This window comes from Podarcis liolepis (assembly GCF_965112155.1).
Source record: "Podarcis liolepis genome assembly, chromosome: 18".
Classification (NCBI taxonomy): domain Eukaryota; kingdom Metazoa; phylum Chordata; class Lepidosauria; order Squamata; family Lacertidae; genus Podarcis; species Podarcis liolepis.
In genome coordinates this window covers 529,649-555,725 of record NC_139572.1, presented here as the reverse complement: position 1 = coordinate 555,725, position 26,077 = coordinate 529,649, and the positions used below count along the sequence as shown (strand labels likewise).

General features: G+C 50.4%; 2 protein-coding genes across 3 annotated transcripts; both read left to right on the top strand.

The window, feature by feature from the left end:
* The first annotated feature begins 1,023 nt into the window (after positions 1 to 1,023).
* Positions 1,024 to 8,302, top strand: SAXO5 (stabilizer of axonemal microtubules 5). The gene is made up of 8 exons (XM_083483514.1): positions 1,024 to 1,860; positions 2,469 to 2,575; positions 4,077 to 4,171; positions 4,905 to 5,017; positions 5,938 to 6,059; positions 6,159 to 6,345; positions 7,111 to 7,199; positions 8,082 to 8,302. Exons 1-8 carry the CDS (start codon positions 1,260 to 1,262, stop codon positions 8,283 to 8,285), a joined length of 1,518 nt encoding a protein of 505 aa, XP_083339640.1. The 5' UTR covers positions 1,024 to 1,259; the 3' UTR covers positions 8,286 to 8,302.
* Positions 8,303 to 10,832: 2,530 nt separating this feature from the next.
* On the top strand, positions 10,833 to 25,801 carry ARRDC2 (arrestin domain containing 2). 2 transcript variants are annotated; one of them, XM_083484035.1, is made up of 9 exons: positions 10,833 to 11,154; positions 11,660 to 11,798; positions 18,925 to 18,991; positions 20,127 to 20,274; positions 21,110 to 21,212; positions 22,090 to 22,346; positions 23,127 to 23,289; positions 24,068 to 24,222; positions 24,752 to 25,801. In XM_083484035.1, exons 1-9 carry the CDS (start codon positions 11,026 to 11,028, stop codon positions 24,806 to 24,808), a joined length of 1,218 nt encoding a protein of 405 aa, XP_083340161.1. In that variant the 5' UTR covers positions 10,833 to 11,025; the 3' UTR covers positions 24,809 to 25,801. The 2 variants fall into 2 exon arrangements, with proteins under 2 accessions (XP_083340161.1, XP_083340160.1); XM_083484034.1 differs by lacking the exons at positions 10,833 to 11,154; positions 11,660 to 11,798 and adding an exon at positions 17,266 to 17,586.
* Positions 25,802 to 26,077: the final 276 nt, after the last annotated feature.

The window sequence follows — 26,077 nt, the reverse complement described above, 5'->3', positions numbered from 1 at the left end:
GGCCTCGGGGGGGGGCGCGGAGTGGCCATAGAGCTAGGAGAAATGTAGAGGGGCCTTGGGGGGGGGAGTGGCCATAGAGCTAGGAGAAGGGTAGAGGGGCCTGGGGGGGAGTGGCCATAGAGCTAGGAGCAGTGTAGAGGGGCCTCGGGGGGGGGGCAGAGGGGCCATAGAGCTAGGAGAAGTGTAGAGGGGCCTCAGGGGGGGCAGAGTGGTCATAGAGCTAGAAAAAGGTTAGAGGGGCCTCAGGGGCAGAGTGGCCATAGAGCTAGGAAAAGGATAGAAGGGGCCTCGGGGCAGAGGAACCACAGAGCTATGAAAAGTGTAGAGGGGTCCCAGAGGTAGGAAAGGGGTAGAGGGGCCACAGAGCTATGAAAAGGATAGAGGGGTTTCAGAGGTAGGGAAAGGATACAGGGGTCTCAGAGGTAGGAAAGATGTAGAGGGGTCTCAGAGGTAGGAAAGGGGTAGAGGGGCCACAGAGCTAGCAAAAGTATAGAGGGGTGTCAGAGGTAGAATAGGGTTAGAGTGGCCACAGAGCTAGGAAAAGTGTAGAGGGGTCTCAGAGGTAGGAACGAGGTAGAGGGGTCATAGAGCTAGGAAAAGGGTAGAGGGGTATCAGAGGTAGGAAAGGGGTAGAGGGGTATCAGAGTTAGGAAAGAGGTAGAGGGGCCACAGAGCTCTACCCCTTTTCTACCTCTGAGACCCCTCTAGCCCTTTCATAGCTCTTTCATAGTTTAAATCAATAGATTAAATCAATAGATTTAAATCAATAGATTAAATCAATAGATTTAAATCAATAGATTAAATCAATAGATTTAAATCAATAGATTAAATTAAATAAACAGATTAAATCAACCGATGGATTAAACCCTTCAATGGATTAAACCCTTCGCTCTTTCCACTCCGACAACCCCTAAAAGAAAGGCTCCGTCCGGGTGACCCCCGTTACTTCCCTATGACCTCACCATTTCCCCCTATGACCTCACCACCCTTCCTATGACCTCACAATCCAGGAAGCCATATTCCGCCCCGGGACGCCTTTGAGCCCTCGGAAAAGCCTTGCAAAACAGGGCTTCTCGCGTGCCCCAAAGAGCGCTTTAAAAGGGGGTGCCACACCCCACTTTTTTAATAAAGCAATGCATATGGGGAATGTGGAAGATTTGGGGGCGCACCAGAGCTTGTAAACCCAAATCAAGGGGGGTGTCCGGACACCGGGGTCCGATTTCCCGCAGACCCCTGGCACATTGACGCCCTCTGAGAAGATGGTGCCGCTTTGCTGGTGCCCGGGGGACCCCCGGACGGCGCCCCCCAACCCAGGCCGCGTCACGGAGGTCCGCAAGGTGCCTAGGACCCCCTCTCGCCTGGCCAGCACCCATTTCCTGCAAGCCTCGCACTTCCAGCTGGGCGGCGACCGTCGCCCAGAAGGTGCCACCCTGATCTCGCCTTACCGCATCGACTACCCGCCGCGGTGGGGCAGCTTCCGCAGCCAGGCCATCCGGCCCCCCAAGTGCGCGGGGGTCCTCAACCAGGACATGGACCCCTCTGCCTGGGATACCCGCTCAGAGACGTACCTCTCGTACCCACCCCGGGGGCTGGAGGCGAAGGTGCCCACCCGGCCACCCTCGCCCCACCTGCAGATGCACCGAGACCTTCGCCAGGGCACCTGCACCTCCGTCACCCGGGACAGCTACCCCTACCCGCCCCCCCTGCCCCACGACGCCCCCCGGCGGGTGGACAAGTGGGACGACAGCGTGCCCAGCGGGGACAAGGACAAGCAGCCGCTGCCCGCCTCGCTCTACCAGGAATCGTACCCCAGCCACGGGAGGATGGAGCCGGCCCAAAAGGCGCCCAGTCAACACCTGGGTGCGTTGCCACGGGGGGCACCCGGTGCTTTGGGGTGCCCGGGGGGGGAGCCGGGGAGAAACACCAATGGGTTTGGGGACGAGGGGTTGGAAAGGCCTTCTTTCCGAGTTCACCCGTGGAACTGCCTGCCACTGGATGCCAACTTGGATGCCTTTAGAATTGGGGGAAATTCAGAGAGGAGACAGACTCCTGTTAGAGTTGGGGAAAATTTGGGGAGGAGACAAACCCCCTTTAGAATTAGGAGACATTCGATGCTTCTCTCAGGAAGGGTGAGGGCTCTTGGGTGCGAATCTCGCTCACTCCTGGAAGGAAGACATGATCAATACAAAACCCTTAGGTTCTTCCAACGGCATTTTAAACACGTTAAACAGCTTTTAACTGAGATCAGTTGTCTATTTTAAAGCCATTTTTAATAAGAATTCTGGCTTTTGAAAGCCACCCAAGGTAGACTGCATCTGTCCATGGAAGCTCTGCTTAGGAAGGGTTTTTAATTTTTAATTTTTAAATTTGGTATAATGACTTTAAACATCTTTTAAAAGCTCCTGTCGTTTCCCCCAAACTCTCTCGCTTCCACGTATGAAGAAAATCGCCTCCTTTTTCCTTGCCAGGAGGAAAGTCTCCCCTGAGAGGCCACTGCTGCCACGATTTTGGGACCACGTACCAGACTTACTACACGGGGCAATGGGCGCCCCCTGCCGAAAAGCACTTTGACAAGGTAAAGCCTACGGGATCCTGGAAAAACCGGCTACCCCAGGCAGCGTGGGGTAGTGGTTAGGGTGCTGGGAGGCCTGGGTTCGAATCCCCACTTAGTGGCGATCCAATTTGGCGTCCCCGGAGGGGATAAAATGGGGCTATAGCTCACAGAATCGCAGAGTTTGAAGGGCTCCCAAAGGTCCTGTAGTCCAGCCCCTGCAAGGTCAGAATCGGATCCATGAAAGGGCAGAAAACAAGGCTTTTCGTCCCAGGGTTGCGGGTTTGAGTTCCACGCCGCCGGGCAAAAGATTCCTGCATTGCAGGGGGTTGGGATGGATGACCTCCCGGGGGTCCCTTCCAACTCTGCAATTCTACAATTCAATTGCAGTTGTTAATGAACTGGCAATTAATTCTGATTTTTAAAATTATTATGATTCTATGATTCCTGCATTTCAGGTGGTTGGATTTCAGTGAGATTTTACCAAAAAAAAATGGTTTTCATAGGTTGCGCATCCCTGTTCCTCAGTTTGATCCTTTTATGCGGTTTCATGCTGTCATTTTCACCGGTTGCAGTTCAGCAATTGTAAACTATTTAATTATCGCGTGCTGCTATTTAGCGTTGCTGTTTAACGGATTATTGAATATTGCTTTGTTTGGTAAAAGTTGCTCATTTTAAAATCAGCGCGTCATTTTGGTATTGCTGTTTTGCTGTGGTTTTTATATGTATTCGAAGCCGTCCAGAGCAGCAGGGACAACCCAGCCAGATGGGTAGGGTATAAATAAATATTAAAAATATTATTATGGGTGATGCTTGTGGTCCCTTCTGTGATGCTGTCCACCAGCTCCATCTGGGACGCAGGATGAGACCCTCCCTTCCCGCAGATTGTCTCGCCAGAGTGGTACATGCTCTGGTTATCTCCCGCTTGGACTACTGCCATGCGCTCTCTGTGGGGCTCCCTTGGAAGCTGACCTGGAAACTGCAACTAATCCAGAATGTGGCAGCTAGACTGGGGACTGGGAGTGGAGACCATATAACACTGGTCCTGAAAGACCTACATTGGCTCCCAGTACATTTCCGAGCACAATTCAAAATGTTGGTGCTGACCTTTAAAGCCCTAAACGGCCTCGGTCCAGTATACCTGAAGGAGCGTCTCCACCCCCATCATTCAGCCCGGACACTGAGGTCAGCACCGAGGGCCTTCTGGCGGTTCCCTCACTGTGAGAAGTGAGGTTACAGGGAACCAGGCAGAGGGCCTTCTCGGTGGTGGTGCCCGCCCTGCAGAATGCCCTCCCGTCAGATGTGAAGGAAATAAGCAGCTATCCTATCTTTAAAAGACATCTGAAGGCAGCCCTGTTCAGGGAAGTTTTTAATATGTAATGCTGTATTGTTTTTAACATTTGATTGGGAGCCGCCCAGAGTGGCTGGGGAAACTCAGCCAGATGGGCGGGGTATAAATAATAAATTATTATGATGATGCTATGAAAACACCCCCTGAATGCACTCTGCACACTCTCCGTTGCAGAATCTGGTGTCGGTCGTCTTCGGAGACCCCCGGTGCCACCAGATGCTGACCGAGCAAAAGCGGGCCTACACCCCCAAGGAATCGGACAGCCAGCGGTAAGGGCGGACCTCCAGGCTGCAGGTTTCCAGATTTTCGATTTGCCGCTGTGAAAACGGGCGGTGCAACCGTTGCATTCGGAGCCGTTCTGGTCGCCTCTCCTCAAAACGGAGTTGGAAAAGGACCAACTGGGGGGAAAACCCAGAGTCCTTTCTGTTGGGGAAAATTCAGACTGAAATTCCCAGGTGTCAAAAAAGGGTATTTTTAATCTTTTGTTGGAAGCTGGGGAAACTCAGCCAGATGGGCAGGGTGTAAATTATTAACGGTATCGATATCGATAACTTACTTATACCCCGCCCATCTGATCAGGCCTCCCCAGCCACTCTGGGCGGCTTCCAACAGGATAATAAAAGCACAATAAAACATCAGACGTTAAAAACCTCCCTAAACAGGGCTGCCAAGGCTGCGGGTTCAATTTATGTATGGGATGGCTGCCTATTCGGGGTTGGTCTAGATGCCCCTCAGGGTCCCTTTGAACTCTACAGTGGGCAGGATATTTATTCCCCACCCCATTGGTTTTAATGTATATCTGGGGGGTGGTTTTGGGTCTGTTTGTCTGGCTGTAAGTTGCATTGCACTGCCCTGGGCAAGATAAAGAAGCAAACTAATAATAATTAAAAATAATTACTATTATTTTAAATTTTATTATTCTATTTAAAAACCAAGACAATTCAGGAAAACGATGTGCTGAGCCGATGTTCTTTTTCCTCTCTGCCGGTCTCTCGCCCACAGCTATGACCCAGAGAGCGCAGCCGCCCAGGTTCGCCTGACGAATATCCGGCCCGGAGACGGGAGACAAGACTTTACCACCGTCATGTCTGAAGCGTATCCCTGGAGGGACCCAGGTCAGGAGAACCGGGTTCAAGTCCGGACACCCCATTGCTATTCCCTCCGCACCCCCAAGCTGCTTCTTCTGGCTGTTTGCTTTTTAACATACGTCAAAGAGGAGGGTGGAACTCTGTGCATGCTCAGGGACCGCTTAGCCGCGCTCCCCACGGAAACAGAATGGTTTGCTCGCACTCAGACCCCTGAGATGAGATGCGCACAACTGAACTCGGGTGCAACAGGGTCTACTCTTGAGTAGAGTGTCATTGGATGAGGTTGCCCAGAGGTCGGAGACCGGTTCAGATAATTTCTCCATTTATTTCTTGCCTCCCATAAAACTCCAGGGAGCGATCCCGCAATCGAAAGCGGGTTTCTTGGGGCAATAATCTTTTCCAGAGCAGCTTAAAAATAAAACAGGCCCCGGCCATTGGAAAGCCATAATAATAATAATAATAATAATAATAATAATAATAATAATAATAATAATAATATATTTATAACCCACCCATTTATACCCTGGCCATTGGAAAGCTGTCATCATCATCATCATCATTTATTTATACCCCACACATCTGGCTGGGCTTCCCCAGCCACCAATGGGCAGCTTCCAGCAAAATATTAAAATACAATAATTCACCAAATATTAAAAGCTTCTCTAAGCATGGCACGAAAGGAAAGGGGATCAGGGCGGGAGAAGGAAAAACAAAAACCCCGCACCTGATTGTGTCTAATCATATCAAAATAGTTTAAACCCAGCCAAGGCAATGCTTTCATTGCTGACACAGGTGGCTTACTCTATATTTGTTATAATTCCTCATAGCCATCCCACCTGATCACTACAATTTAAAGCTTCCCTAAACACGGCACGAAAGGAAAGGGGATCAGGGCGGGAGAAGGAAAAGCAAAAACCTGATTGTTTCTTCTGCCGGGATGTCCCTAGGACCGTTGCGCATCATCACGGCGAGGAAGAATGAGTCCTCCATTCTCAGAGGGGATCGGGACCCCGAGAGGAACAGGCAAAACGCCGCCACCACCACCAACCACCGTCATTACTACAGAGAGGTAGCAAAATCCCCGGGGGTCCCTGGCCCCCCGTGACGCAGGGATCTTTTTGCCCGGCGCGGGACTCAAACCCGCGACTCTCGTGTCTTCTCTGCCCAGCCGAACCGGGAGGAGCCGGCGTCCCAGGCGAACCCCAAACCCCGGAAAGTCTTGACCTTGGGCGACAACCGCTATGCCTACTTCTGCACCACGCAACACGAGGACTATCAGCCGCCCCCCGAGACCCACAAATTGGACGTGAACAAGTGGAAGATCATGAAGAGCAACATCCCTTTCAATTATCCCGGTAATAATGGGGTTTTGGGGGCCGGAAGACGCGGTTTGCCAAACCCCGGGTCGGTGTCTCATTCGGATAGGGAGAGAGAAGACTCAGCAATCAGGAGAGCATTTTTCTTGTTATCTATTTATTATCATTGTTGTTGAGTCCCACTACTGGGAAAACCAGAGCTTGAACTATACAGTAGTACCCCAGGTTACAGACGCGTCAGGTTACACACTCCGCTAACCCAGAAATAGAACCTCGGGTTAAGAACTTTGCTTCAGGATGAGAACAGAAATTGCGTGGCAGCAGCAGGAGGCCCCATTAGCTAAAGTGGTGCTTCAGGTTAAGAACAGTTTCAGGTTAAGAACGGACCTCCGGAACGAATTAAGTACTTAACCCGGGGTACCACTGTACGGACCTTTGTTGGCAAGGTGATGTCTCTGCTTTTTAAGATGCTGTCATTGCTTTTCTCCCAAGAAGCAGGCGTCTTTTAATTTCGTGGCTGCTGTCACCATCTGCAGTGATCATGGAGCCCAAGGAAGTCAAATCTCTCACTGCCTCCATTTCTTCCCCTTCTATTTGCCAGGAGGTGATGGGGAAGTCCTAGTCCCTCTCTCTTCTGCCTTGGTCAGACCACACCTGGGATACTGGGTTATTTGTGGGGCATAGGAATTTGTTCATTTATTTCCCCAAAAATATAGCTCGGCCCCCCACAAGGTCTGAGGGACAGTGGACCGGCCCCCTGCTGAAAAAGTCTGCTGACCCCTCTTTTCCCTCTCTCTCTCTCAGCGCCCGAGGGCCTCACCACCAGCACCCAGGACATGCTGCTTCCTTACTGCCAGGCGAAGTGCCAGGTCCCTGAGGAGGAGCTACAGAAGGTCAGGAAGCATCTTAGCGTCCGGCCAGCCAGGGTGCCAACTCAAACCATGAGGACTAGCCCCCTAGATGGGCTGTTGGCCCTGTTAACGGGAAAATCCGAGGGCTCCCTTGGACAAAAACAAAGACACCAACCAGGGTAACTTGAAGCAAAACAGCAGCCTGTAGGCTCGGCCTTTATTGAACTGTTGCAACAGGGTATTCCCCTCACCTGCAGGAGAGAGGAAAGACCCAGAAAGATGGTGTGCAAGACCTTATAAAAACTTTTGAAATTGCCACCCTGTAGATCAAGACCACCCCCAGAGACATCATGCATACATCACAGAAAGGAGGGGTTGAGGGAGGAGTTGTGAAGGTAACCTGAGTGTCCTGTCACCTGGCTGGTTCCTCCTTTCCCCCTCCCCATGAGTCACTTCCAGGAGACAAAGGGGAGTTTGCAGTTTCCTGCCCGCAGAGGGAAGAGCTGATTATTGTCCTTTGTTCCAGTCCATGCTGAATCCACTCCCATATGCAAGTTCTTTGTGATCTTGATGGTCTTCTGTCTGGGACCATCAGGGTTGGCATAGCAACTGGGCAGGGCTCCTGTGGATGTGCTGGGATGGTGAAGGGATTATGGCTGCCCTGTATCAAACCTTCCCCATTTTGTAGTCCTTCCTTCATGGAGTAAAATAAAAGTGGAACAGTGCAAATCCGAGGTATGGTTGATTTTCTATGAATTTATAACAGAAGCGTAGCGTATGTAGTGTGTGAGTGTGTGTGAAGTTTGTACAAACTGAATGATTGGGGGGGGGGGGTTTCCTGCGACAGCCTGAACAAGCAAGCTCTCTCCATTCCTGCTTTAAGTTCCTTCCCTCTCTCTCTCCCTCTCTCTCTTTCCTTCCCAGATTAAGTATTCCCACCTGGTCCACCCCTGGAAGGACCGGCGCTGGTTCAGCACGGAGCAGAAAGAGGCCTACACCAACAAGTATGGAGGCCCCATCACCCTGGTGGTGGGGGACAACCAGAGAAGCAGCCTCCCCCTGGGCACCTTGCCGAATTATTCCCTCCGGAAGAAAATCATCCCTGCAAACGTCTGCCTGACCGAATAAACCCCATATGTCTATTTCGCCTTTTGGCCACCTCAATTCATTTGTTTTCGGCCTCGCTGCTGCCGTTCAGAGCCGGCTCTACTGTTAGGCAAGGTGGGTGGGATATTTTGATTGCTCGCATCCAGGGCCGGATTGAGGTTTGATGCGGCCCTCAGCTCCTGAAGGGAATGGGGCCCCTTATATGTCCAGCAGTCCTTTGTCCACAACAAATTGCTGCTGTTTTTTGTGTTGAATATATTCTCTATGGTCATTTATGGACCTCAGAGGTATCTCAAGCCATTTGCACATGTTGCCCTGCAACCGGTCCATGCAGAATATGTGTTGAATATATGCTCTGTGGTCACTTATGGTTTTCCCAGTCGTGATGTATGGAAGTGAGAGCTGGACCATCAAGAAGGCTGATCGCCAAAGAATTGATGCTTTTGAATTCTGGTGCTGGAGGAGACTCTGGAGAGTCCCACGGACTGCAAGAAGATCAAACCTCTCCATTCTGAAGGAAATCAGCCCTGAGTGCTCACTGGAAGGACAGATCCTGAAGCTGAGGCTCCAAGACTTTGGCCACCTCATGAGAAGAGAAGACTCCCTGGAAAAGACCCCGATGTTGGGAAAGATGGAGGGCGCAAGGAGAAGGGGACGACAGAGGACGAGATGGTGGGACAGTGTTCTCGAAGAGACCAGTATGAGTTTGACCAAACTGTGGGAGGCAGTGGGAGACAGGAGGGCCTGGCGTGCTCTGGTCCAGGGGGTCAAGAAGAGGCGGGCACAGCTAAACGACTCAACAACAACAATGAACCTGAATAGACCTGGGTCTACTCTGAGCACAATGTGACTCGGAAGAGTCGGACACCACTAAACAACAACAACAACAAAAATGACTTCCCCTGATCTGGACACTAGACTTCTGCAGATGCAGCCTAGAATAGCATTCGCTTTTTTTGCTGCTGCATCACACGGTGGGCTCACATTCAGCTTGTGGTCCACCCAGACCCCTCGATCCTTTTCGCGTGTCCTACTCGTGAGCCAGGTATCCCCATCCAACATTTGCACATCTGCTTCTTCCTGCCTAAGCGAGGAACCTAACCTTTGTCCCTGCGGAAACTCGCTTGGTTAGCTTGTGCCCAGTTCTCCAATATGTTAAGGTCATTTCATGGAATAGCGTTCGCCTATTTTGCCACAGCCTCACACGGTTATTCACCAAGGTTACGACCAAAGAAGTCCTTTTACAATGGTACCTCGGGTTAAGTACTTAATTCGTTCCGGAGGTCCGTTCTTAACCTGAAACTGTTCTTAACCTGAAGCACCACTTTAGCTAATGGGGCCTCCTGCTGCTGCCGGAGCCCGATTTCTGTTCTCATCCTGAAGCCAAGTTCTTAACCTGAAGCACTATTTCTGGATTAGCAGAGTCTGTAACCTGAAGCGTATGTAACCCGAGGTACCACTGTAATCTGTTTAGGTGTTTGGCACCAGTGAGACCCAGGGAAGTGTGTGAGACCCTGAGTGCGTAAGACCAAGACCCTGAGGACCTGTTTCCACGTACTTCTAGGAAACGCCTATTCCCAAGCCCCCAAAACTCTCCACCGCATCCCCAGGGCTGAAACCAAACCCCTGGCTTCTGTTCCCCGGCAGCAGGGAGAGGGGGCGACCCCTTGTCGTTTCTCGCCTTCGTTTTCCCCCCTCCTTCGCACCCAAACCCCGGAGCCACAAATTCTCCTCCTGCGCAAAAACGCGCCTCCGCCGAACCCGGCCCCGTGGCAAGGGCGGGCATGGCAGGGAAGGAATGTGAAAAACCGATGTTCCCTCGGTCTGTGTGCCCCCCCCCCTTCCGCCTCCTTCCGCACGTCCCAGGGCTTATTTTCGCCCCGCCAGCCGCTCCTGCAGCTGGGAGATAAGGGCGCTGCCAATTTTTTTTGAGAAAGTTTCCGAAGTCTCTTCCTCTAAACCGCCTCTCCTCTGGCGCTGCCAACGTCGCAGCAGCTGAGCTGATGCCAGAGCGAGGGGCCCAGGGAAGAGTGCGTAAAGTTGAAGGAGACCCCGCGTGGTCATCCATCCCAACCCCTTGCAATGCAGGGTTTTTTTTTGCCCAGCGCGGGACTCGAACCCACAACCCTGAGATTCAGAGTCTCGTGCTCTACCGACTGAGGATGCCCACTCCACCCCACCCACAAGAGCGTTTTGCAGGAGGGATGTAAGAGGAAATTCAGCCCCGGATTCGAGTGGAAGAAACGAGCTTGTTTTTTAATTTTAAAAAGCGCCTTTATTTTCTTGTTATATTTGCCGTCAACTGAGTTCCTTTCAATGCTTTGTCTCTGAGCGCCCGCCCCCTTTTGTAGAGCCACAAAAAACCCCACGGCTGTGCCAAAGGGAAACCCCACCCCAAAGGGACCAGGATTCGAACTCAGGGCCCCCTCCGGCCTTGCGCTTTGCGGCAGCTGGCACCCCGGAGCCGCCTCTCTGGCTCCTGTAGTTTTAAGACGCTCCCTTGAAGGAGGAGGAGGAGGGCTTTGGAAAGGGAAGGGGGGGCAGAGGGAGGGGTCTTGGCAAAGGTCTTTCCCTCTCCTTGCCTGTCGCTGTCAGTTCAGCCCTGGCGCTGTCCGAGGCGCAGGAGTTGGAGCCCAATTTGCCCCAAAGCAGCAGCAGCTGCCACCCCAAAATTTGCCCCTTTCTGAGGGTGTCTGCCAGCTTCCAGCAAGCCACCGTGCCCACGGGGCTCCCTGGCGAGAGGGGCACCCCCTTTTTTGCCATGCACCCCTTCACCCGGGTGAGGGGCTTCGCGGTCCAGCTGGATGGCCACCCCGGTGGTGGCACCGTCTACCGGGGCGGAGAGGTCCTCTCCGGGCAGGTAGTGCTGGACGTCGTCAAGAGGGTCAAGGTGAGAGAATGTTGAAAATTATTTTTATTTTAAAAACCCTGAAGTTATGCTATTGGGATCTACAGGAGTCGATGGATTTATATAGCAAAACCAAGAAGACTGGCAAAATAGATTATCAAACGATGCAGGAGAAATGAGATAACTTGAACCCCGAGGAAGAAAGAGAACTTTGTGTTGTGTTGTTGTGTTGTGTTAAAAGGGCAAATGTTTAATGCGTATTTCTTAAGCTTTTTGCATAAATTTCTACATCAGTGTAACTTTCAAAAGACGCTTGTAAGAAGGTGAAGGAGGTTTTGAAACTGGATAAGGTTTTATAGACCTGCAGGAACAGGCATAAAACAGTGGAACGGGAGAGGGGAGTGGTGCAAAAAAAACCACATAGTTTAAAAATTGCTTTATGATGTGCGTTTTTTCGTTCTGTGATCATTTTGTGTTGTTTTTTCTTTTCATTTCTGTTATTTTCGGGAAATTCATAAAATGTCGACCACAACAAAACAACAAAAAGGTGAGAGCGCTGGCCGTCTGTGCCAGAGGCCTGGCCACTGCCCACTGGCTGGAGGGCAAGAGTGTGGGCATGAACACCATCTACAGCGACTACACCGCCTTCCAGACTTACCTGAGAAGGAAGACGCACCTGATCCCAGGTAAGAGGGCAGGAGGGCAGGCTTGGCACCGCCGTCGTGGGTGCCACGTGGGGTGCAGGGCCCTGGCGCAGAAATCTATGGGTGCCACGCGGGGTGCAATGCCCTGGCGCAGAAATTTGTGGGTGCCACGCAGAGTGCATGGCCCTGGCGCAGAAATCTGTGGGTGCCACGCAGGGTGCCTGTCTCTGGTGCAGAAATTTGTGGGTGCCACACAAAATGCATGGCCCTGTCGCAGAAATGTGTGGGTGCCACGCAGGATGCAGGGCCCTGGCGCAAAAATCTGTGGGTGCCACACAGGGTGCATGACCCTGTCGCAGAAATTTGTGGGTGCCACACAAAATGCATGGCCCTGTCGCAGAAATTTGTGGGTGCCACGCAGGGTGCAGGGCCCTGGCGCAAAAATTTGCGGGTGCCCATCCTCTTCGTGGGGAATTTGGTGAGGGCTCGGGCACCTATATAATTTGAGAGGGGTTCCCACACTCGCAACCCGGCAGATCTCCGTCTCCTTGCTGTTTTGTTGTATTATTATTATTATTATTATTATTATTATTATTATTATTATTATTACTATTATTATTATTCATTTTCAATTACAATCCAATCATCGCCTTGTTATAACAATTCACAGCGGTTCACAACACACTAAAACACCAAATAAGACAATCTGGACCCAAACATTCCCGAAGAAAGTCAAGTATAAATGCACATTCAAAGCAACGAAGTTAACAGGAAACTAAAACATTCCAAATATAACATTGCAAAGGAAGTCGGCTGCAGGATGCGTATTAGATGCGGCGAAGGGAACAAACATCGTAAAGATTTCGAAAGAAAACATTGGAAGTGAAATATGCAATATATATTGGCAGTTTTATTTCCAGTTCCCTTGCTCAGGATCTCGCGAGGGTGGAATTTGGCCTTTTCGCAGCTGCCAGGCCCAATTCCAGGCAGCGACATCTCTTTCCCCCCTAGAAACCCTTCTGGGGATCTCAGAGACGATGTTTGTTCAGCGTCACTCGAACGCAGGCCGGCTGGGTAAACGCCGAAGCTCCTTGCTGCTGCTTGGATCCGGCACGACTCGCCTGATAACTGCTTGGCGACGCTTCCTGGCGCGAAATCGCTGGGCATATTTGCCCATTTAGGCGGGCCCATATGGCCTGCCCTGACTGGCAGCAGCTGCCCAAGCTCGGGGAGAGACATAGAATCATAGAATTGGGAGGGGCTTCGAAATCTCCTTTCTTGAGGCTTGAAGCCACGGGTTCGAGCAGTGCTAGATTTACGTATAAGCTAAACTAGCTCTAGCTTAGGGCCCCACTCTCTTGGGGGCCCCCAAAAAAATTGAAGGAAAAAAACCTGGATGTACATTTCCAAAATATTATCTATCTATCTATCTATCTATCTATCTATCTATCTATCTATCTACAGTATCTATTATCTATCCATCTACAGTATCTATTATCTATCTATCTACAGTATCTATTATCTATCTATCGTCTATCTATAGTATCTATTATCTATCTACAGTATCTATTATCTATCTATATATCTTGTATCTATCTATATCTACAGTAGCTATTATCTATCTATCTATCTATCTATCTATCTATCTATCTATCTATCTATCTATGCCAGTGCTGGATTTACGTATAAGCTAAACAAGCTATAGCTTAAGGCCCCACTCTCTTGCAGGCCCCCCAAAGAAATTTAAAGGGGGAAAAAACTGGGTGTACATATATATGGTGGGGGACGCGGGTGGCGCTGTGGTCTAAACCACAGAGCCTAGGGCTTGCCAGAAGGTCGGTGGTTCAAATCCCCGCAATGACGGGGTGAACTTCCGTTGCTCGGTCCCTGCTCCTGCCAACCTAGCAGTTTGAAAGCACGGCAAAGTGCAAGTAGATAAATAGGTACCACTCCGGTGGGAAGGTAAACGGCGTTTCCGTGCGCTGCTCTGGTTCGCCAGAAGCGGCTTAGTCCTGCTGGCCACATGACCCACATGACACCGGCTCCCTCAGCCAGTAAAGCGAGATGAGCGCCGCAACCCCAGAGTCGGTCACGACTGGACCTAACGGTCAGGGGTCCCTTTACCTTTATATATAGGGTGCTTAGATTCTGCTATTTATCATTCTTAGTAGTTTGCATCATATATTTACAGCTATTATTATTTCACGTTATAGCAAGTATCTAGAGACTAGATAAGGAGTCTTTGTCAATTGTGTTTCCAAAGGAACTTTTGTTCTTGCCAAACGCCAGCGTGTTTGCATTATTCAGTTTGTTAGGAATCAAAAATCATTTTAAGTTAGAGCTTCATCATTATTTCACTATTAATATACTTCTTCTTAACTGTATATCAGTTCAACAATCACTTTGATAAAATACATATTTTGTTGCGTGCAAATGTCTTGAGATACCCGTTAGGTCCATCAATTACCATATAGCATATATTCCACACACAAAACAGTGACAATTTGTTGTGGACAAAGGACAGCTGGACATAGAAAGGGCCCCGTTACCTTAAGTTGCTTAGGGTCTTATTTATTTTATTACAGATCAACGGTCTCAAGAGTAAAATTCATGGTATTTTATTGCTTTTATTTTATGGATCAATGGTCTCGAGAGTAAAATTCATGTTCAATTGCTGTTTTAGGGGTTGTTTTTAAAAGTCTGGAACGGATTAATCTGTTTTGCATGACTTCCTATGGGAAAGCGCGCCTTGGTTTGGGAACGCTTTGGTTTTGGAACGGGATTTCCGGAGCGGATCAAGTCTGAGAACCAAGGGACCACTGTATTTGCTAAGCCCAATTTAGCAAAAACAACTTCTGGCTGGTTTTTTGGTAACTCTGTTGAGCAACGCTGTTCCTTTTTGAGCCACTAAGCGTCACCATTGTCCTTTGCAAAGACAACATGCCGGGATTCGAACTTAGTTCTCAGCAGACGCCAGGAGGGGTCAGCAAAGTCGGTGGAAGTCAGTGCCAGGGGACAGATGGCTCCAGCTCCCTTTGCTCTGGTGCCAAGGACTGCCCCTTCTGCTCCAAACAAAACGTTTTCTGTGTTGCTGTTGTTGTTTTCTACCCCTCTTGGTCCCCTTTCCCCCTGGAAATTCTTTTTTTCCTGGCTCATCCTTTCTCTGGCGACGCATGGAGCCTCCACAGATCGCCGCAGTCTACCTGATTTATTTATTCTGCCCTGGATGCTTTAGCTGAGTTCCCCACCGAGAGAGAGCCTCAAGACAGCCCAGAGAAGCTTCGGTGGCGATTCGAACCCCGGTCTCACTCCCAGGTCCTAACAGCTCAGCACTCTAACCACTATGCGACGCTGTCTGTGGGGGTCGGAGGTGCATAAAGGCCGCAGGGCGTGAGAGACCTTGCTTGGGATCTTCTCAGGCTGGGAGCAGGACACTGGGGTGATTCAAAAAAGGGATTTCGGGGACCCCTACCCCCCTTGCCGTCTGCTTGCAGCCCCCCAGAGATTTTACATTTTCGCCCTGGGCCGGTTGGGCTTTGCAAGAAGCTGGAGAGAGAGGAATTAGACTTGGATGGCAGAGCTGTCGAGTTTGATGGGGTCCTCCAACGGTCATCTAGCCCAACCCCGGGCAATGCAGGAATCCACCGAAAAGCCTCCGGCGAAAGCACCGTGCGATGAAGTCCATTCCGCCATCAAACAGGATCTCCTTTCTCGTGGGTTTTCCTGCTGGCACGATTCAGCCCCATGAGGCCAGGAGTTCCCCTGCCTCCCACGGAGTTCGGCGTGGGCCCAGAGGCACGCCCCGTATGCCCCAGATTAGGTGTCCTGCCCGCCGGCAGAGAAACACAGGCACACCTTTCGTCTCTTTCCAAAGCCCGTTGGCCCGGGATCAAATGACTGGGGTGGGTGGGAATCTAGGGCAGGCCCAGGTCTGGAGGTTGGGGGGCAGAAAGCGGGTTGGGGGCGAATTCAAATGGACAGGCCGCTTGGCACATGTTGATGGCATGGCTCAATCCTACAAAGGCGTCTGGGAATATCCCCTTGCCTGCTGCTGCCAGTCAGTGTAGGCACCTCTGAGGTCCCCTTTGTCCAACTCAGTAAGAGGCAAGCTTAATTTTCCAGGAAAGGGTTAGAACACCTGCTTTGAATGCAGAAGGGTCCAGGCAGAGCTGGGAGAGACGCTTAAATCAGGACGCTGCTGCTGCTGGTCTGTGCATGCAATACTAGTCCGATGGGCCAGTTGTCCTATGTTCCAAGCGAGGAATCCAGCCGGGAATTACGCAAGAAGAGGAAACTGTCTTCTTGAGACAGACCTCTGGGGGGGGGAAATCAGATTTAATTGTCGGTTACTTAAGAGCTGCAATTTAATGGTCGAATTGCAGAGTTGGAAGGGTCCCCGGGGGTCATCCAGCCCAACCCCCGTGATGCGGGAACAAGCAGCGGGGAGTTGCGACAGTTAACACCGCTCTGCATTTCGCTTGCGTTTCTTCACAATGGAAACTACCCGTCGCAAACGCTTGTTTGTTGATTCAGTCCTTGTGCCGTTTCTGGTGGTCGTAAACCATGAGGACTAGATTCTTAGTGCCTTTCGAAGGAGCAGAGCTTGGTGTGCAAAACGTCCCCCTTGGCGCCTCCAGGTAGGGCTTGGGGGGGGGGGGGACACACCAAATCTGAAACCCTGGAGAACTTCTGCCAGCCAGTGTAGGCAAAACTGGCCCGACTGAGTAACTTAACCTCAGGGTCCTGGGTTCCAGTCTCACATTGGGCCAAATATTCCTGCCTTGCAGCGGGTTGGACTGGATGACCCCAGGGGGTCCCTGTCCAACTCTAGAATTTTATCATTTCAGTTCACTCAGCCAAAAATAAGGGGCCAACAGTAACTTATTCTCTGGAAGGTTTTAACCGGCGCGGAAATAGTTCTTACTGTATATATTTCCTTACTGACTGCTGTTACGTTTTTCAATCCCGATTTGATCTTGACAAAGGGCGGTTTATAAATGAAAGAATAAATACATTGACAGGCGTGCGTCGGAGGGTGAATTATAGCTTCGCCACCGGCTTTTCCGTTGGGCAATTGGCGTTTGCTTTTTGTAACTTTACGCGGCGATACAAATCCCCCAAATTCAATGGAAACGTTTCTAAGTTGTGATACAAAGAGAACCAACAATTTGAAAAATAAATAGACGGAGAGAGGGAGAGATGGATATCTGTCTGTTGGCTCAGGATTTTCAGCTTTGTGTTTGCCTTCCCTGCCCTGCCCAACTGGAGGAAAGTTTATCTCTCCAGTCTATCCAAAAGTGACCAGCCCGGGCGCGCATGCTCGCTGCCTTGTTTTCGCCAAAGCCTGCAGCTGCCGGCCAGACCTGGGGGCATTGGGGGTGGGAAAAGGGGGGTGGATGGGGGGGTTCTGGGGGAGGGCTTTTTGCCGCGCCCCGCCCCCCCTGCGTCCATAGGGCGCTGGGCTCCAGGGGGCGCGGTTTGGAGAGCCTTGAAAAGCTTTACGCGCGGCGCAGTGCGCACAGAAGAGTTGGAGAGGCTCGCTGACCCGCAAGGATGCTTTTCGACCGTGTGAAACGCCTTTCGGTGGAGCTGGATTGCCCCGAGGTGGCCTCGCCGCCGGTCTTCAGCTCCGGGGAGAGCGTGGCCGGCCGCGTGGTGCTGGAGTTGTCCGGCACGGCGCGCCTGGGCGCGCTCCACCTGCATGCGCAAGGCGCGGCCAAAGTCCACTGGACGGAGTCTCGCAGCGCCGGATCCAGCACCGCTTACACGCAGAGCTACAGCGACCAGGTGGAATTCCTCAGCCACCGGCAGACCCTCCTGGCCCCGCCAGGTAAGGCGTCCTCTGAGCGCGGGCAGAGCGCGCAATCGCCTCCCTGCGCTCCGCGGGAGCCCGGCGCGCCTGCCTGCCTGCTTGCCCGGCGCGATCCGTCTCTCTCTCGCAAAGCCTCTCCGCCTCGGCGGAGTTTTTAATGCAACGTTAAAAACTCCTTTTTCCCAAAGGGAAGCTGCTTGTCCAGCCAGCTCTGTAGGGCCGACACGGGCCGGCAGCGCTCTCCTCTCCCCTCCTCGGGAGCGCCGCTCAAGCGCCCAGTCTGTCTCTCTCTATGTTGCTTGCGAAGCCTCTCTACCTCAGCAGTGCCGACTCAGCAGGGCAGCGGCTCTGCTACTTCCTAAAGAGGAGCTTTCGACAGGGAAGCTGCTTTTGGACCCGGCTCTGTAGTGCCAGCACTGGCTGGCAGCAGCCCTCCGCCAGGGCTGCCGCTGCTTAGAGAACCCCAGAGCCTCACAAGTCAGGCACCTCAACATATCTCCTGCTTCCTGAGAGATGGAGACTCTCTGGGTGGTGGGTTCGAGCTTATATGAAGCCCACCTTTATTGCCCACACAGGCTGGCAGTCGCAGCTCTCTGAGATTTCCAGGCTAGGAGTCGTCCCCCCCCCCCATACACGCCTGGAAATTGAATCTGGGGCATTCTGCATGCAGAAGACGAACCGTTTTGCCATCCTTCCCCGTTGCATGGCGGGGGGTTGGGCTGGATGACCTCTGAGGGTCCCCTCCCAACATTTCTAGGATTCCTTTGCATGCTCTGGCCCAGCTTTCCCTTAAGAAAGACCAGTTGGAAAACAGGATTTGCAGGTTTCTGGAATAGGGGTGGGATGTTTGTTTGCAACTTTCCAGGGGGCAAATTATCGTCTGGGACGCCCCCCCCCCCTTCCTGGCCTTGCTGACCTCGGCTCAACTTCCTAAGATTTTGCCCCAGCCGGTTCTATTCCTGGTAGCTGGGCGCTTACATAATGCCAGGCTCTTCCAAGACCCCTGGGATATCTTGGGGGCATATTTGCAATTCTGGAGGGGGGCACCTTCTGTTAAAAACTCCCCTTTGCAGGGCACCTGGGCTGTAGGAACCGAATATATTTGTGGGGGGGGGGGAGAGAGAAATATCGTTGTGTAATACCTTCCTTTTGTGCCTTTTCGCTGTGTGTGCCTGAACTTTCCCCGGTTGTTTATGGGGAGCCAAAAAAAGTCACATGCTTTTGGGCTGAGTGTGGATGTTGTGTTGAATTTCCCCCGTTTGACCGCTGCAGGAAAACAGCTCCAGAAAAACATCTTCTTTTTTAAAAAGCTCTGTTATTCATTTCAACTTCCTTTATTTCTTGTTTTCCCAACAGACAACGGAGACGTCACCGTCCTTCAGGCCGGACGACACGAATTCCCTTTTACTTTCCAGCTGCCAGAGTAAGTCAAACACTTATTTCAAAATACTATTATTATTCTTATTATTCTTATTTGATTTGTGGGCGATTGCACCTGGTGGCAAAAACCCATACACCATTGCATGTCCGCGCAGCGGACGCCATTGCATGTCCCCGTTGCATTTATTATGATTATCATTTCGCTATCAGCCTTTGCCCAACCTGATGCCCCCACAGGTATTTCTGGGGGTACCTGATTGGCATTTTTTGTGGTGGGAGGGGGAATAATGACCCTTTGAATCCTTTCCAACTCTATGAAACAAATTCGGGCAATTTCATACATAAAAAGAACTTCAAATCCCAGTACAAAATACCGACCCATTTTTTTAAATAAAAAACATAGTTTTCTAAGTTACTCGTCTTTGTTTCTCAATGTGATCCTTTTACGTGGTTTTGTGTGTTATTTTATGCCTTGTGACTTTTGTGGATTGTAGTTTAGTAATTTATTTATTGTCAGGAGCGAATTTCTGTCCAGCTATTATATTGTTTTGAGAGCTAATTTTATTGGGTCCTATTGCAGATTATGGAATGTTCCTTTATTATTTGAGACGAGTCGTTTCGTCTTAAAGTGAACGTTTTATTGAGGCTAAACATCTGCCGACGTTTTGAGAGTCAATTTTACTGGGTGCTCTTGTCTCCCAATAGATAATGGAATATTCCTTTATTTGATAGGAACCGTTCCATCTTAAAGTTAGCGTTTTATTAAACATCTGCCGATGTTTGGAGAGTCAGTTTTACTGGGTGCTATTCTAACCGATTGCGGAATATCCCTTTATTCGGTGGGAACTGTTCCATCTTAAAGCGACGTCTTATTACGGTGTCTGTTTTTTCTTGTACATTTGGTTGCCTTAAACCGCCTTGCGTGTCGTCACATAAAAAGGCACAAATTAAAAGTGAAACAGAACGAAATGGAAGATATTTTGGGTTGGGTTCCAGACTCGCAGGAGGGAAATGTTGAGGGAAGCTTTTAATAGTGGGTGAACTATTGTATTTTCATATTTTGTTGGAAGCCGCCCAGAGTGGCTGGGGAAACCCAGCCAGATGGGCGGGGTATAAATAATAAATTATTATTATTATTAGGCCTCGTTTTTCATACTTCCTTTCCTTTCCCTTGACAGATCCTTGGCCACTTCCTTCGAGGGAAAACATGGGAGCGTTCGCTATTGGGTGAAGGCCAAGCTCCACCGCCCCTGGTCCTCCGTCAAGAAAGCCAAAAAGGATTTCACCATTATTGAGCCCATCGATATCAACACGCCGGCGTTACTGGTGAGTTGGCAAAGCGGTTTGGGGAGGGATTTGGGTCGAATTAGGAACCAGGGGAAGAACCGGGCCTTAAAAGAAACCCCCTTCGCTCATTGCTACCTCTGCAACATCCGGGTCAGGCTGGATGACCCCCAGGGGTCTCTTTACGAGTCTCCAATTCTGCGACCAATTCCCCGACTTCGGGATAGCTTCGGGTAGGGCGTGAGGACCTTTGGGGTCGCGGGTTTGAGCCCCGCGCCGGGCAAATTATGGGGTCAGGCTAGATGAACCTTGGGGTTCCTTCAAGTTTTGAAATTCACACACACACACACACACACACACACACACACACTTTGTTGCATTTTCGGAATTTACAAAAAGAGATTAAAGAAAACAACTGACCACATATTCTAAGGTGAAAAGGAAGATTGCAAAAGGCAGGAGAGAAATGTTTAAAGGTCTAACGTAATAAAAATAACATTGAAAAAGAAAAGAAAAATGCCGGTTTTGCAATTCTATGGCTGCCTGGCAACATTGGGTCTCCCTTTCTTCCTGCTATTCCCAGCCCTTTTTGAACCCAGGACGTTTTGCCAATAATAATAATAATAATAATAATAATAATAATAATAATAATAATAAATAAATAATATCTTCTGGAATAACACTTGTAGTGTAACGATGACCTTTGGACATAATGGAGATATTAAAATTTGGATGCAGAAGGAAAGGATTAACAGTAAGAGGAGGAGGAAAAGTCCAGGAGATTCTTGGGAATATTATGTTGTGATGCGAATTTTAATCTGGAAAATGGATTTAATAATAATAATAATAATTGGTCTTCTCTGCTTGTGCCCGTCAGGCGCCACAAGCCGGTGCCAAGGAGAAGCTGGCGCGCGCCTGGTATTGCAACCGAGGGCTGGTCTCCGTCTCGGCCAAGATCGACCGGAAAGGCTACACCCCAGGTGAGTCGTGGGGGGCAGCAGAAATCGGGGTGCGTGGGGCTCATGGTAAAGCTCAGCCCATCGGCCAGAGGACCCCGGACACTTGACTCTGTGGCCTCCAGGGTTGGCATGCGGGGAATCAGCCGGTGGCCCTGCGGAAACGCAGTGGCTTCGAAGCATCGGGGCCCTCCAGTGGTCATCCAGCCTGACCCCCTGAAAATGCAGGCGTCGCCGGCTGCCTGGCCTCCGTTAAAAATAACCTCTGAGGACGGAGAGCTGGCTGCCAGCCCTTCGCTCCCCGCAACAGATTTCCTCGCTTCCCAAAAGTCCAGCTAAAATGTTTGCCCTGCCAATAATAATAATAATAATAATAATAATAATAATAATAATAATATATTTATACCCTGCCCATCTGGTTGGGTTTCCCCAGCCATTCAGGGCGGCTTTCAACAGAGCATTAAAAACAGAATAAAAGTTCAAACATTGAAAACTTCCCTGATTTTTTCAGATGTCTTAATAATTATTTATCATTCTTATTATTCTTATTATTCTTATTATTCTTATTATTCTTCTTATTATTATTATTTATGTACTGCACCTTATCAGAAGATCCTAGGGCACAGTATGCAACCTTAAAAACACATTGCAGAACTGTGATAAAAATGTCAAATTGCAGAGTTGCAAAGGGGCCCTGTGGGTCATCTAGCCCAACCCGCTGCGACGCAGCGGCTCTTGAACCCGCAACCTTCGCGTTACCGGCGCCAACAGTGTAATAAAAACCCGGAAATCCATAGAGGGAACCTGGCTACGTTTTCCTGGCGTTAGAAACAGGGTGGCCCTTGAAAAAAGGGGTTTTCCTGCTCCCGCCAACGCAGCAATGCGCCCATTTCCTTGACAGGCGAGGTGATCCCCATCTTTGCCGAGATCGACAACTGCAGCACCCGCACGGTGGTGCCCAAGGCGGCCATCATCCAGACCCAGACCTTTGTGGCGCGCGGCACCAAGAAGCAGAAGAAGTCAGTGGTGGCCTCCATGGTGGGCGACGCCATCGCGGCCGGCAAGAGGGAGGTGTGGCACGGCCGGGCCCTCAAGATCCCCCCCGTGGGACCCTCCATCCTCCAGTGCCACATCATCCACGTCGAGTACGCCCTCAAGGTGAGCCAAGGGGCAGTAGGGCCTAGTGGGCGGAGCGGGCCAGGGAGGGGAACCCCCGGAAACCCCAGTGTCACTGACACGGGCCGGCAGCAAAGCCTAGAGGTCGGAGCCAGCTTGGCGTGGGGAGGGAGGTCCTGGGAAACCCCCCAAACCTCTTTTGGGGGACGCTCTGTGATTCCAGGGGGCCGCGGAGAGCCATTGCAGGCTGCTTGTTCCCCCTGGTGTCGCCAACACAGGCTGGCAGCAAAGCTCGCTGGGGTTTTGATTCGGGGCTTTTTGAGAGTTCGGACTTGGGATATTCAGAGAGTCGGAAGGGATTCCGAGGGTATAAGGCGGTATTTAAATTCTAATAATAATAATAATAATAATAATAATACTACAGTGGAAGCTTGGGTTGCGAATGTGGTCCATGCGGGTTGCAATTGGTGCTTCTGTGCATGTGCAAAGTGCAATTTAGTGTTTCTGCACATGCGCAAGCGCCGAAACCCAGATGTAACCCATTCTGGTACTATTATTATTGGGGGGAAATATAGTCTCATACACGGAAAAATAGAGTATTTTCTGAATTTAGATACTGCCCTGTACCCAGGGTTTTCAGGGTTGGACTAGATGACCCTCGGTCCCTTTCCAACTCTCTGGTTTTACGTTTTCAGCATCGATTCTCTGCCATTCTCAGAGCGGGGATCTCATTTTCCGCAGCGGATCTGGGCCGTGGGAGACGAAGGAGGCCATTATTTCATTTTTATATTTATAAATTTCCGTTTTCTGCCCGCCTGGCAGGTCTGCATCGAGATCCCGGGGACGTCGAAGCTGTTCCTGGAACTGCCTCTGGTCATCGGCACGATTCCCCTGCACCCCTTTGGCAGCCGCACCTCCAGCGTCAGCAGCCAGTACAGCGTCAGTCTGGATTGGGTCCGGATGGGAATTCCCGAAGAGCCTGAAGGTAAGAAATCCGTAAAGAAACCTTGCAAAGCAATTTTATACATTGTGCATGTGTTGCAGAGGGTTTTTGCCAGCTAAGTCCTACTCAAGAGTAGACCCATCTGCACCAATCGAGAAAAGATACAAATTTGGAGTCTTTTAGAAAAGACCAGAAACCTCTGTCTATATATATATATATACATGAATAACTTTTCTTACAAAATAGCTTTATATAAAGAACTTTTTTTAAAAGATGAATTTATATAAAGAACTTTAAAAAAAATGATTTTATATAAAGAACTTTTTAAAAAATGATTTTATATAAAGAACTTTTGAAAAAAACGATTTTTATCAAGGGAACTTTATAAAGCAACTTTACGAAATAACTGCATATATAAAGAACCTGTGTAAAGTTGCTGGAAACCTATCTATCTATCTATCTATCTATCTATCTATCTATCAATCAAACCTTTCTTATAAAACAGCTTTATATAAAGAACTTTTTTTTTAAAAAAATATGATTTTATATGAAGACCTTTTTTAGAAAAGCGACTACAACTCCCATTATCCATAGCCAGCGTGACCATGGACGATGGGACTTGTAGTCCGACAGCATCCTGGTTGCTTTAGGCTTTAGGCTTATCCCACCTGGGATGTTGGGAGGAGGAGGAAGAACCAGGTGCGCCAAGCCGCCTTGGGGAGGTGAAAAAGTCGGGGTCCCAAAATAAAATAAAATAAAATAAAATAATAAAACCTGCTCCAAGCAACCCCATAACTCTTCCCTTGCGCTCTCTCTGCAGCTCCTCCCGAATACTCGTCCGTCGTCTCCAGCGAGGGACCCCTGGAGACCCTTTCGCCGCCCAGCCAGGACGGTGGCCCCCCTGGCGTCCTCGAAGGGCCGTTTTTCGCCTACATCCAGGAATTCCGCTTCCGGCCGCCTCCGCTCTATTCCGAGGTGAGCTCACTGAGGACTAGAAACCCTGGCATCCAAAAGGCGGCGGGCCGTGCTTGGCTGTCTCGCTGGTGGGGAGAAGGAGTAAGGCTGTTTGGGTGTGGGACCCCCAGTGGTCATCCATCCCAACCCCCATATCATGCAGGGACCTTGATTCGAACCCACGGCCCTGAGTTTCGGGGCTCTTTGCACAGGCTGGGTGACCCCTCAGGTCCCTTCGACGGGGACACCCCTTAAAGCGAGTGCCGGGCTGCCCTTCCTCCATAGCTGTCAATTTTTCCCTTTTCTTGCGAGGAATCCTATTCGGAATAAGGGAAATTCCCTTTAGCCGCCCTAGTCTTGGCTGGGGAGGGCGGGGTATAAATAAAAAATTATTATTATTATTATTAAGAAAGGGAACAGTTGGCAGCTATGCCCTCCTCCGCTCTCGAACCCCGTGCCTTGAAGCGGGTTGGGCTAGATGACCGCCAGGGTCTCGTCCGGGATTCGAAGAATCTTTGCTAACACCTCTTTCTCCTCCTCTCCTTCCTAGGTGGATCCCAATCCCCAATCGGACGCCGCCATCCGCCCCCGTTGCATGACCTGCTGAGATGCGCCTGCCATTGGATCTCTTTGAATGGATCTCTTTTGCTTTCCCGGGAACGGGATCGGGCGAGGAAGGAGGAGACCCCGCGATCTGGGTGCGAACGAGGAGAGGGGCTCCGGCGGGGAGACGGCTCCTTGACCCCCCAGAGGCGGCAGAGGCGAGGCTTGGGGTGTCCCAGACCGACGGCACCGATCCTGCGGGGTTTACGGAGGCGGAAATGGGGACGCTTGAACCCCCCAAGGGCGAATACCTGCCTTGTGATTCAGACACTATCCGGCAGTCCCGGTTTTTCTTTCGACAACACCTACGGGCGAGAAAACTGGGCGGGGAGATTCCCCAGGCAGCGGGACAAGTTGCGGGGTTGAGCGAAAGCTTTGGGGTGACCCCCCCCTGATTTTATCTCCCACCCCCGATTTCCACTAAGCTTTGCGGAGACGGGATTCGAACTCGCCGCTCTGGGTTTCAGGGCGCGAAGATCCACACCGTGGGTTTTTAAGGTGGGGAAAAGAAGGTCGGAACAGCTTGGCAGGAGAGAGAAAGGAACCTTTGCGCTGTTGAAGGCAGAGAAAATGAGTTTTTTGGGGGGGTCGTGTGGGGTTTTTGTGCCTTTCGGGGAGCAGATCTGACCCCAAATTCTGGGCATTTCGAAGACGTCGTGGGGGGAATAGAGGAAAATCGTTTTCTTCTTCTTCTCTCTGACATTGCATTCCACTTTCCAAAGCTTGCTGGTCTCCAGGGGAGGGACGTATTTTGACTCCCCCCCCCCCAACGTTGGGACAGTGGCCTTATGTTGTAAATATGTGTAAATATGATTTTCCTGATATGCTGTGGCTCCGTGCAGAATTTACACCAAAGAACCGGTTTCCCGGTTCATATTTTTATAGAATACCTGCGGCCTTTTCAGAAACACCCCCCCCCCAAAAAAAGCAACTGTGTTTGAAAACAAAGCTTTGTGGCTTTTTTGTACAAGTGTTGAAATTAAAATTGTGAATTTTACTCTTTGTCCTGAGTTTCTTGCCCAAAATTGCAAGGAGGGGGGACAGAGCTGGGGTCTTTAACCCGACTTGGGACTCCTGTGGTTTCCAGGGAAGCTTTGTGTGCAGTTAAAATCTTCAAAAATCGCCCTAAATATCAATATTGGAAGGTGATAAGAAGCTGAGTCCAAACATCCATCTAATACAATACTGCCTGCACGGGCTGGCAGCAGCGTTCTGGGATTTCAGGCCAGGATCGCAGGACTAATGTCAATAATGGAAACTGATATGAAGCTGC